Source organism: Euprymna scolopes, chromosome 26 (genome assembly GCF_053919585.1).
Source record: "Euprymna scolopes isolate OS-2025 chromosome 26, ASM5391958v1, whole genome shotgun sequence".
Classification (NCBI taxonomy): Eukaryota; Metazoa; Mollusca; class Cephalopoda; order Sepiida; family Sepiolidae; genus Euprymna; species Euprymna scolopes.
Genome location: NC_136507.1, coordinates 62245603 through 62258573, shown reverse-complemented (window position 1 = coordinate 62258573; position 12971 = coordinate 62245603). Strand labels below are relative to the sequence as shown.

Below are 12971 nucleotides of genomic sequence, written 5' to 3'. Positions count from 1 at the left end.
ACTTTATAAAAATAAAGAAAGATACCGGTATACACATATACATACAGACACACAAGTACTTTATATAGTGCAAGTTTGTGTATATTGAGTTACGATTTGTTTAGTGCTGATTATATATACATATATATATATATATATATATATATATATATATATATATATATATGTGTGTGTGTGTGTATTACTAGTAGGGAGACCCGACGTTGTCAGGGATTGAATTAAGATCAACGAATGTTCCACACTTCCAATACTTCTATTGTCATTGAAATTGGTGAAATCGCTCATTCGTCAATAAAATTTCAGAACCCACTACAGTGCACTAGGGGCAAGCTCACATGTCTCCCTGCAATGACTTAATCCATAATTCATTGTAGTCTACATTGCACTGTAGAGGACCAACTATTGATTTTATGAAATCATTTTAATATAATGACTTGAATTAAAGTTTAAAATTCAAAAGTCAAGTGCCATGATTCAAATGGTGCTCTAAAACACAAACATTCATTTCGAACATGCCCCTGTCTTATCAAAGTAACCACTGCTGATTTTATACATGGGGCCCCACTGCTAATGCACTGATAAAACTTCTCAAATGCACTTGTGATCTTAGGCTGGGTAAAAGTGTTAACTTTGGTCAAAATCGGACTGCTCCTTCTTTCAGAGTTATTTTGATTATCGATTTTCGATACTTATCGGAGGTATTCTGATACAAAGCCTATCTAAGAACACCCTCAGGCACATAAAGTACATTTGTGTGAAAAACAAAAAAAATTAGCGAAATTATGAAAAAAAAGAAAAAAAAAATTGAAGAAAAAACAAAAACAATTAAAAGCAATATCTACTTAATTGGCATGTCAGAAATACTTAAATATTGCTGCATTATTTAAAAAAAAAAAAATGAGTTTTCGATCTTTATTGCAAAAAACCCTCACCATATACGAGAATATGTGACATAACAAAGGAAGTAACTCAGTTATAGTAAAAACAAGGCAAGTAACTCATATTTATGATTGTTAACACACTATTCAAAAATTGGCATTAGTTACATGCTACTTACCTCCCCTTGGAACTCTCAAGTTTATTTTTTAGCCAAATATTTTATATTCGCTAATTTTCATCAAAAAATGTTTTAACCATTTTTTTTTTCCTCATCATTTTTCGTAATTTTTGCATATATTTATCATTGTAGCATGACAAGATCTTTGGTTTACCTTGAAATTCAATATTGAAAGTTTTGAATTTCATTCTTATAATGTAGTTGCACCATAACATTTATTTAGTGTATATTTGATATTTTTTTAAATCCCTTTTTTCGTTTGTTGGTTTAACTGCACAATTCCCACAACTGTTTTCGAAGATCACTCAATCCCAGAACTAAAGTATATTTTAGCATGAATATTGTGTTATTAAAATATGTAGGAAAGAAACTTTGGCGAAACAAATGTTGATTCAGTCACATTTTGCAGGACGATATAGATTTGTTTCACCCCATATCATGTGGTTATTTTAGGTCAGCCGAAAGAACAGGTGATTGTTTTCTCATGTTTTGACAAAGTAATCACTTTTTAAATAATAATAATCTGAGAGGTTGACCTGAAAGCAACCAAACATAAAAACATTAAGAAAAAAACCCAAAAAACAAAAAAAGATCCAAAAAGTTTAAGACAATTTCAATTTGCGTCAAAGTTCAAAACTACACTTTGTTGTTATTCAAGAAGCTTCTTCAGCCATATCAAACCCCCTACCATCTGAGGAAGATACTAGACTAAAACTGTAGACGACTAGAGAATAGCCCCCCCCCTCTCCTACCAACATGGAAACCTCCCCTTCCGACACACTTCCTCCTGGTTCAGAACCACTCTGGTTCTACTTATACTTAGCCACGCGAGAACAGGAATAGGACCGTCAAAAGTTGCAATGATGGGGCTACAAAACTAACCCAACCATCTGCGGAGATGTAGAGGAGAACCATACGATGCAATAGTGCTTTGTCTGCCTTCTACTGCCCAACCGATGCAGCTTGAAAGATCTTGCAGAATCCAACAATAATGCAAATGACTGCATAAAAAAGCGGGGAAACTGTTGTATGACCACACGCTTCTAAGACATGCAAAGAAGTTATTAAAATATATAAATAAATAAATAGATAAATAAAGGAAAGAAAATGTCACTTATACACTACTGGGACGAGATTTTGGAAATCAATACTGAATTTCACATGAAAACAATGTATTCCTCGTATTTTTAAGATGATTATATCCAAAAATTACGAAAATCAGTAAGGTAGAAAATTGTTAAAGAAAAAAAAGTAGAATTTGATGAAAACGATCGTAAGACACAGAAGAGTTCAAAAGGGAGGTAATTTTCCATTTCGATTTAAACAAGATCGCAGCAATTTTTCACCTGCTAACACAATTGCTAACAGTAATATTCAGGTAATTTCGACTGCATAATTTGGAAGCTACCATTGTAACTTATTAGAATTGACAAAAAGAAAATCAGCTGAAACCTTTTTTTATCTGAAAACTCCATTTATCGACTACAAAATCCCAATTCTGTAGAAGCGCTGAAAAAAAAAAATCAATAAATTCCAAAGTTTCATATGCTTAAACCTCATTTGTTTGACTGATGACAAAGGTTCAGAGTAATTATTTCTCGCTGGCACAGAGTCTGAGTTTTCTGGCAGGATCATAATATCCATTGTGGTAGATATTAGGAATCCATCATCCTAGGCATTACCTCCTTCTTTGGCAGAAAGGGTTCGTTTATTGTGTAGGGAAAATTGTGGCTTACCATTTAAGCATCCGCACATTTGTGCGTCATCTGGAGTCAAGCTGTCGGGAAGGAGAACAGAATCAAGATGGCGGCGCCCACAGCTTTTATAACTGGGCGGTCTTGTAAAATGACGGAAAGTCTCGCGGCTCATGCAAAGTCTTATTGCTTGGCTGCATCAAAGGAGGCTGTGGGGAGAATGGGAATGAACAGGTACGAGAATCCTTGGAAACGGTTGCATGAGAATCCTTGGAGACTGTTGTTGCATGATATTGACAGTCTTGCCTTTTTTAATTACTTTTTTTTCCTTGTCTTACAATTGTGTATTTTCTGTGACATCCTCACCAGAGAATGATCATAGTAAGTTTTTGCACCAATTTATCCAGTACTCACTTTTTGGTGGAGCTGCACTCCTTACCATAAACTGACCCTTGTATCTAACTTTCTGGTGGTGAGAGGGGACAGGTAAAGAAACTTATAAGAAATGTTCAAATATTTTCACAAACTTTTCATTTTTGCATTAATTTTGGTCCGTTCTGATTTGATAGGTCTCGAAATTTTTGAGATGAGGATTGATAATTTATATATATGTATATATATATATATATTTTTTTTTTGATTATTTGGACTACTGTTCTCATCTTGAATATTTCGGCTGATGTAACCTCCGACCCTCTTCAGGTATCTTGTCAAACTCACAAAGACCCGTGGCATAATGGATAAATATCATATTAAGTAAAACTCAATTCTAAGTGATACTCTTCTGGAAGTTGGAGGTTCAATCCTCGGTGCGGTCGATACTAAGAATACAATTGTGAATAACTCAAGACTTTTACCCGATTATGGCTGACAGAAGGAAAGCATGCTACTTATGTGAATTGAATAAAGAGTTCTGTTTGAAATTTTGTACAGATTCTTGAGTCTGACAGAAAGATTCTAGTTTGACAAGATGCATCTGAAAAGGGTTGGAGTTATATTGGTTGTTGTGAGAATAGTAATCTGAAGAATAAGAAAAAAAAAAACAAGTGAAGCATGCATGGTCCCCCGTGAGTGCACAGTGAACGAGGCAAAAAAAAAAAGAAATGATTAGGTTCAGCATTGCCCCCCCCCCATTTATTTCCAAAAGTCCCCAGGGGATGTCAAATCCTGGTGAAAATGAACATACGGTGCAGTTTTAGGCCTTAACATATGTAAATTTGAGTTCTGCACCATGCAAAAAAAGAAATGACTAAGTCCATCATCATCCCCCTCCTCCATTTAGCCCCCAAAGTCCCCAAGGCCTTAACATATTTAAATTTGAGTTCAGCACCATGTAAAACTGCTAAATAGACATACACAGAAAATTTTGGACAAATATGGTAAAATAGTCCCCAAAATGGAGTGTTTTTATTAGCCCTAAAAAGCCCCTGGGGTTCACCCAAGAGTTATCGTGAAGTATAGAACAAACAAAATTATATAGAAATCAGTTACAACTTTTCAGAAAGTTTTATAAAAATGCAAGGCATCAATTTTTTTTGATAAGCACAAAAGTATCAATTTTAGCCATTTTAACCCGAAAGGCAACCGGAGGGGGGGGGAGCAACCGGAGTTTTCCCAGAAAATCCATTCTGTTACTTTTTTACTCATATCATGTTTAATGTTTGTACAAAATTTCAAAAAAAATTCCAAGGTATAGTTATTGAGAAAAGTGCGGACAAGGGTGAATTTACAGGTTAACCCTCCTTTTGTTGGTGGCAAAAAAAAAAAAAAAATTTCTACAAACATGATGTATATTTAGACAAACGTTATTGAAAGAAATAAACAAGTCATAAGAGTTAATATTTACTTTCTCAAGTCTTGTGATCCCTAATACATAAAATAAAATCAGTCGAGTACTGATCAAGTTGATCAGCCAATGAAAAAGCGATAATAAACGTACTTAGCAAATAAAAATTGAAACAGACGACTTTTAATAAATTAGAAAAAAAAAAAAAAAAAAATCAGACACTTGTGCATAAGTACAACTTTTTTGTTTTTCAGTTGGGACCTTTAGAGAGTACATAATAGGGGCAGACAAATACAATTTCAGAAGTGAATCGAATTTTTTGGATGCATGTCTTTTTTGTTGAGAAAGTTTTTTGTTTTAAATAAATATAAAGAAACTTATAAGTATTTTTTTTTAACAAAATAGTGATTTTTTTATTTTTAATAAAACAAAGTTTTTGTAACACATTTTGACACTTGTGAACTTGTGTGCAGGTACAACTGTTTTCATTTTATGTTTTATTAAAAAAAAAAAAAAATTCAGAATTCTAATTTTGTTACAAAAAAAAAAAATAAAAATCTTTTTGATTCGGTTCTGAAATTGCATTTGTCTTCGCCTGCTATGCACTCCAAATGTCCCAACTGAAAAAGCAAAAAAAGTTGTACCTATGCACAAGTGCCAAAATTTAATTTTTAATCACACATAAATTTAATCAGGCCAACCCTAACCATATAAACATGCCAACAGTTTCCTAAAAATTTTGTAGAACATTTCTTTTAAATAAATAAACAAAACAAAAAAAAAAAAAACAATTCAAAAGTTTTCCTAACAATAAACATTAAAAACTTACAAAAAAAAATCTAATTCTTTCCTTAAAATTCTCTTTGAAAAAAAAGTTTCTATTTATTAAAATATATTTATTCATGAAACTTAAGATAGATTGGTATTATATTTTATTGTTTATCCATTTTTTTCATTGTAATTAGTATCCGCTACTTTTTTTTTTTGTATTATTTACTAGCGTTTTTAAATTTGATCGGCGCTTGACATATTCTGGTGGTTTATGTCAGCTACCGGTCAAACTTGAGCCAACATTTACAAAAATCCTGTGCACAAAGTGCAAAAGTACTTTTCTTTTAATCTTAAACTAACGTTAATCAATTTATAAAATTCATGATCATGTTTGTGGTAGAGAGTGGGGGGAATCGTATATAATGGTTGTAGCTAGTCGAGTGTTTTTGTTTTTGTGAAAGTTTACCACCTAACTTAAAACTGTGCTTGTTCAAAGATCGACTTTTTACAATATTCTCTTTCAAGCAAAAGCAATATTACTTACTGAACTTTCATGTTGAAAATATCCAAAATTTACGAAAATTCATTGAGTAGCAACTGCTATTGTGTTTTTAATAAGAAAAAAAAAAAGTTTTTAATTTGGGCTACACATGAAACATCTACGAAAAATGGAATTTTTCCCAATTTTCCATAAAAATTACTTCTAACTATAACTTTCTATTCAATAAATTTCTGTAATTTTTGGATATATTATTTTCGGCATGACAATTAATTAATATTGTTTTTGCTTAAAAGGAAATTTTGTTAAAAAAAAAAAAAAAAAAAAATCGATCTATCGCCTCTCTTTGAATAAGCACCCCTAAAATTTAGGTTTGGGGGGAATTTACAAAGATCATGGGGTAATGGAAGAATGCGAGAAAAAATCTGTTTATGCATTAAATATAGTTTCATATTGTTTGCTTTCGTTAAATATTATTATAATAGTTGGCTTTGTATTATCTATATATCTATAAAAGTGAAAGTGTATGTGTGTGTGCATTTCCCTACCAAACTACTCTGTCAATTTTCAGTCTAGAGACTCGAGATTTGACATAAGGGTTATTGAGATTTGGGAAAATCTTTTTAATCAGTTTTTGGCCAGAAGTTTGGCTGTAAAGGGATCAAAGTTCAACGATTAAACATTTAAAAACTCTACCAAACTCCTCTACCAATTTTGGGTCTAAACACTTGAAATTTTGAATGTAGATTACTTGGACATGGATCTAACTTTAATTTAGTTTGAGCCCCAAAAAATAAATTTTAAGGGGTTAAAATTGAGGTCAAAGTTAAAAAAATTTGACCTCTGCAGTCTCTACCAAATTAATCAGCCAGTTTCTGGTTTAAACATTTGAAATTTTACATAAAGAGTATTCAGAGATAAGGCAAGCTTTTTAATTGGTTTGGGTCAAAAATTTGAGCTGCCAAGGGATCAAAGTTCAAAAGATTTTACCTTTGCAGTCTCTAGCAAACTATTAAGCCAATTTGGGTGTAAGCATTTAAAATTTATACATAATGGGTATTCAGACGTGCGGTAAGCATTTTAATCAGTTTTAGGACGAAAATTTTGCTGTCAAAAAGTTAAAGTTGAAAGAGTTGACCTTTGCAGATTCTACCAAATTTCTCCAACAATTTTAGGTGTAAACATTTGAAATTTTACATGTAGGTAACTTGGACATGGGTAAAACTTTATTTTGATTTGCACCAAAACAATGAATGTTAAGGGGTCAAAATTAGGGTCAAAGTTTAAAAAAATTATCTATGTGGTCTCTACGAAATTACTTAGACAATTTTTGAAATCTTACATAAAGTGTATTCACACGTAGTACATTGGGCTCGAGCAAAGCCGGGTCGAACTGCTAGTAATTTATATATCTATAAAAATGAAAATGTCTGATTGTGTGCGTCTATCTGTGTGTACACTTCCCTACCAAATAACTGTCAATTTTCAGTTTACAGACTCGAGATTTGACATAAGACGTATTGAGATTTGAGAAAATCTTTAATTGGTTTTCGGCCAGAAATTTGGCCGTTAAGGGGGTAAAGGTTTAACAATTTGACCGTTGAGAACTCTACCAAACTCCTCCGCCAATTTTGGGTCTAAACATTTGAAATTTTAGATGTAGATTACTTGGACATGGATCTGACTTTATAATTTGATTTGAACTTAAAACAATAAATGTTAAGGGGTCATAATTGGTGTCAAACTTAAAAAAAATTTGACCTCTGCGGTCTCTACAAAATTACTCAGCTAATTTTTGGTTTAAACATTTGAAATTTTACAGAAAATGTATTCAGACATAGGGCAAGCGTTTTAATCGTTTTTTTTTTCTGAAAATTTGGCTTCCGAGGGGTCAAAGTTCAAAAGATTTTACCTTTGCGGTCTCTAGCAAACTATAAAGCCAATTTTGGGTCTAAATATTTGAAATTTTACATAAAGGGTATTCGAACATGCAGCAAGCTTTTTAATTAGTTTTTAGACGAAAATTTGGCTGGCAAGAGATAAAAGTTTACAGAGTTGACCTTTGCAGACTCTACCAAACTCCTCCGCCAATTTGAGGTCTAAACACTTGAAATTTTAGATGTAGGTTACTTGGACATGGGTCAAACATTTTAATTTAATTTGAGCCCAAAACAATAAATGTTAAGGGGTCAAAATTGGGGTCAAAGTTAAAAAAGAATTATGTCTGCGGTCTCTACCAACTTTTCTCTATGGTAGTTAAGGAAGACTATTATATAGAAAGGCATTACCATACATATTCAAACTTTTTAATATATACATATGCACATAAAGTTATAAACAGTACATAGGGAATATCAGGTAAGTGCACTTTTCAATTTGTCTTTAATTTCATGTGGGAATAAAATATAAAAATATAAATATAAAATAATAAAATATTTTGTTTTATTTCTTATTTTGAAGGGATTATTGAAACTTCAAAGAAGTAAAGAGACAGCACTGCCATTTCTTCCTGTTCCCTGATAGCGCTCAATATTACTTGTTTTCCAAACTGAATAAACATTTTACATTAATTAAAAACACTAAAAACTTATCCAGTTAGATAGAAAAGTAACTTATTTTGCCTTTGATTACATTTATTTGTTATATATATATATTGGCAATTTTTCGTACCTCTCTGGCTTGTAATACAAACCCTAATGTTTTATTATTATAAAATATTACATCAGAATTCATTTCCAGTTAAAATTCAATTTTTGTTGTTAGATAAACACAACATCCGGTCAAATTCGGTGGCAATTTTGCTTTGCTTGGGCTCCTTCACATAACGTAGACACTTTTCAATTTTCTCAATTTTAAATGCATAATACTAACTGGTTATTTAATGGAAATGATTCCTCATTTAGTAATATATAACGAAAACAACAACAAAACTACTTTTAATGCATAAACAATTTTTTCTTGCGTTCTTCCATGGCCGCTATCTTTATAAATTACGCCCTAACCTAAATTTTAGGGATGCTTGTTCAAAGAGAAGCGACAGATCGATGTTCTGTATATCTCCTTTTAAGAACCCCCCCCCAAAAAAAACCCCGATTACTTAACCGTCATATCGAAAATATTAATATTAAGAAAAAATTACGAAATATCGAAAATAGTAATATATCCAAAAATTATGAAAATTCATTGAGTAGGAAGTTATTTATAGTTAAAATTTTTACGGAAAATTGGAGAAAATTGCATTTTTCGTATATGTTTCGGAGTAGACGGCGAAGATTGCAGAAACAAGGGATATAACTCAGAAATCATATTTTAGATTACATCGTAATGGCATCCAACATGTGTAGCCTATATCGAAATAATTTTTTTTTTTACTAAAAATAGAGTAGCACTTAGCAGATGTTCCACGCAATGAATTTTCGTAATTTTTGGATATCTTACTATTTTCGACATGACAGTCCAATAAGTAATATTGTTTTTTGCTTTAAAGGGCATATTAAAAAAAAAAAAAATCGATCTTTCGCTTCTCTTACGAGCACGATTTAGTTACTAAACTTTAACGGAAAAAAAAAAAAAAAAGACTCGGCGGACGTTGTCGAGCTTCCACAATTTTCACTTTTTTTTTTTAAGTTTCAGATTATAAAAAAAAATTGTAATAAATTTTTTTTTAATAACTTTTCACGTGGGGGTTCAGTTTTCAATTATAACGTACTAACTTGAACACGAACTTTGTGACCACGATGAATAGATAGATACATGCATACAGAGATGAGAGTGGGAAGGGTAGATACATAGATGAGAGTGGGAGGAGGGAAGAGGGGGGTAAAGAAATCTTTCTTTTTTAACCCCTCCGTTCTAACTCCTAACTTCCGGTCACATCAGAGAGAGTTTCCATTTTTTTTTCTCATCGTGGTCACAAAGTTTGTGTTCAATTTAGTACAACGTTATAATTGAAAACTGAACCCCCACGTGAAAAGTTATTAAAAATTTTTTTTTGCAATTTTATTGATAATAATCTGAAACTTAAGTCTGTAATCGATGATATTAACAGGAAAAAAGTTAAAAAAAAAAAAAAAAATGAAAATTGTGGAATTTAGAGGGGGGGGGCAGTCTCGACAACGTCCGCATAGCCGGTGAAAGTACAGAATAGTTACAAAATACACTCCTCTCCCCATGTTAAGAATGGCTTTCTAAATAACAACGTTATTAATTCAGCACAGTTACATAAGCTTCTTTCCTAGAACTGCCCGCTTTTTGAACAGTGTTCCGCCTGTTCCGGAAACGGCGCAAACCTGCTTCCCGATTCAATACAACATGGTAGCCTTCAAATCCAATGTAAACAAGTTCCTGTTAAGCCGTCCCCATAAATAATCAAATGCTACCTAATTTACACCATTCCACCACCTTATATTCATTAGCCATTATCCTCAAGTGGCCTTCGGGCCTTGATAAGTGGTAACTAAGAAAATAAATAAATAAATAAATAAATAAAAAAGAGTTCGCCAAAGGGCGGTTTGACCTGGTTCAGGTTATTTGAAAGCATAGAAACAAACAAAAAATAAACAACACAATTTCACTCACTTTGCTCCGGCCTTTTCAAACAGATCGGCCCAGGCGTCCGGATCAAAAAACTCTGCTGTGAATTTAGGGGCAAAGTCGGCATAAGTAAAATTGGGTGGATAATTTTTCTTCATGAAATTCACATAATGGGGATTCTTAGCCCTTTTCCAATAATACCAAAACCATTCGGATCCAAAACTCGGGACGGAAAACACGCCCCAGTGCAAAAATATGCCGACTTTAGCCTCGTCAAACCAGGTTGGCAGCGGGCGGCTGTCGAGAGACTCCCAGTTAGGTTCATATTTAGTCTCACCAGTCGAAAAGCCAACAAATATTAAAAAGAAAAACGTTAAAAAAACGAAGTGTAGATAAACACGACAATTCTCCGCCATGTTTTCCACTCAAATTCATGCGCTAATCTAACTTAAGGATATTAGAGTTATCCCCCCTGCTTTTTTTCTTCAACATGTGACAAGTCCAAGTCAAACTTAATGTCATGTGATATTTTTCTGTTTTATATGATTTCACGTGTAAAAAAAACCCAAAAAACAAAACAAAACAAAACAAACAAACAAACAAACAAACAAACAAACAACAACAACAACAACAACAACAACAAAAACGGTCAAAACTTGTTAGATTTCAAAAGTTATTACTCTCATAAACGATCGTTGAAACTTGGTGCAAAATATATTTAAGCTAAATTACAATAAGCAAATAAATAAAATAAAGATAAGTAAGTAAATAAATACTACATTGCGACAACAACAAAAATAAACTTTAACCATTTTATACTGTAGGTATCCACAAAACAATGTGAAAAACGGAGCGCATATTCCGTGACGTCAGATTGTGTTAACTATACGAACTATGAAAAAGCAGAAGCAACTTAATGATTTTTTTAAAACCTTTGTTTTTCTTCTTCAAACTGAAATTAATAATTAATCTTTGTTATAATTTTGTTAGGTTTTAAGACTTACACAGTTTAATTATTAATAATATTATAAACATTTGTATATTAAATATGAAATACGGCGTTACTGAATGTTTTTTTGGTTACCTACCGGCTTCCATATTTTATTCAGTAAAAAGAGAAGAAACAAAATATGAGGTGGGAGGCCTACAAAATGTTTAATATTTTTGTGCAATCATATTTTCAAATCTGTTTTAATCTGGCGATAAAATAACTGACAAGAGCCATGTTTATGTAAAAACTTAATATTAAAAAAAAATTAAACAGAATTAATTAAAAATCTATGTTGTAACAGAACATTTTGAAATAATGAAATTTTAATCGTTGTAATCTTTTAAAAAATTAATTAATGTTTACGAAGTTTCTTTTTCTTGGCAATTCAATTGATTATAGTATATATTAATTCGAAAAAAAAAAAACGCTATTAAAAAACATAATATTAAATTAATATCATTTTTTTTAATTGCAACTTCACGGTAAATTTTTTGTTCAATACGTGTATTTAAACTTTTAAAAAATAAATATTTTTTTACTTATTTGACTCCTATGTTCTATAATAAATAGAAATTTCGATAGATTTAAATATATTTTTGTCGAATTTCGAAAAAATACATATGGGGGTGGGAGAACACACACTAAAAATATTTCCCTTTATATATTTTATAGAAACTGCATTTTATATGTAATTTCATTCTAAAATGGATAAGTATCGAAAATTTCACGAAAATCTGACCATTAGTTGATTTTTGCTAGATTTATTAAACACGGGTATGTTCACGTTCGGAATGTCTACTACATGGGAACGTTATTTTAAAGCGCCAATTATGTAAACACGATTTTCGTCTCGCAATTTCATTATTTGCGTTCGATGAAAAATATTTTTAAATTATTATTGGTTTATTTTGCCCTTCTCCTTTTAAATGGTACAAAAGTTATACTGATAATATTAATTTATAATAAAGTTACATCGTGTTACATATAGGGTGGGGTAATTCTGTGGTGAATTTTGGCAGTCCCTATTATACTGCATTTTTCTTGGCCTTTGGTCTAGGAACAAAGTGTGATATTACGTTTCATTTTTTCTGCCATTCGCCAGTAAAAGAGAAATACTTCTAGACTGAGGTAATTTTGATAGTTGTCCCGATCCAGAGTATCCCCTTTTGGAGAGGTGGATTTTCCCCATATTATAAAATCCGGGCATTTTCCAGTATAGCCACCAAAACGAAAAAGTGGTAAAAAAACAAATATATAACAAATAAATGTTACCAAAGGCGAGATAAGTTACTTCTACTTACATGGATAAGTTTGTGGCCGACAATGTCACATTGGGTTGGTTTCTACTAGTATTTTGTTTGATTTTCGATTTTTTTTAAAGCAATTACGGAGGCTCTTTAGATGACCGTCTAATGTCCGCCATTTTTTTCTTGTTCTAACTTAACACTCAACATCACTTGTGTTTCAAAGTAAATAAATGCTTTAAAATAAGTTAAATAATAATAATAATAATAATAATAATAATAATAATAATAATAATAATAATAATAATAATAATAATAATAATAATAATAAACTTATCCATGAAAGGAAAGTAAATAGGGACTGCTTACTAACATTAATGTTGAAAAAAAAAATGT

At 31.6% G+C, this 12971-nt stretch overlaps 1 protein-coding gene across 1 annotated transcript in view; it reads right to left on the bottom strand.

Moving 5' to 3' along the window:
• Positions 1-10829, bottom strand: part of LOC145248112 (alpha-L-fucosidase-like) — a 59145-nt gene extending 48316 nt beyond the window's left edge. Inside the window, exon 1 of the mRNA XM_080109903.1 lies at positions 10386-10829. Coding sequence (XP_079966029.1) covers positions 10386-10756 — 371 coding nt within the window. The 5' untranslated portion in view covers positions 10757-10829. The remainder of the gene's footprint in view (positions 1-10385) is intronic.
• Positions 10830-12971: the final 2142 nt, after the last annotated feature.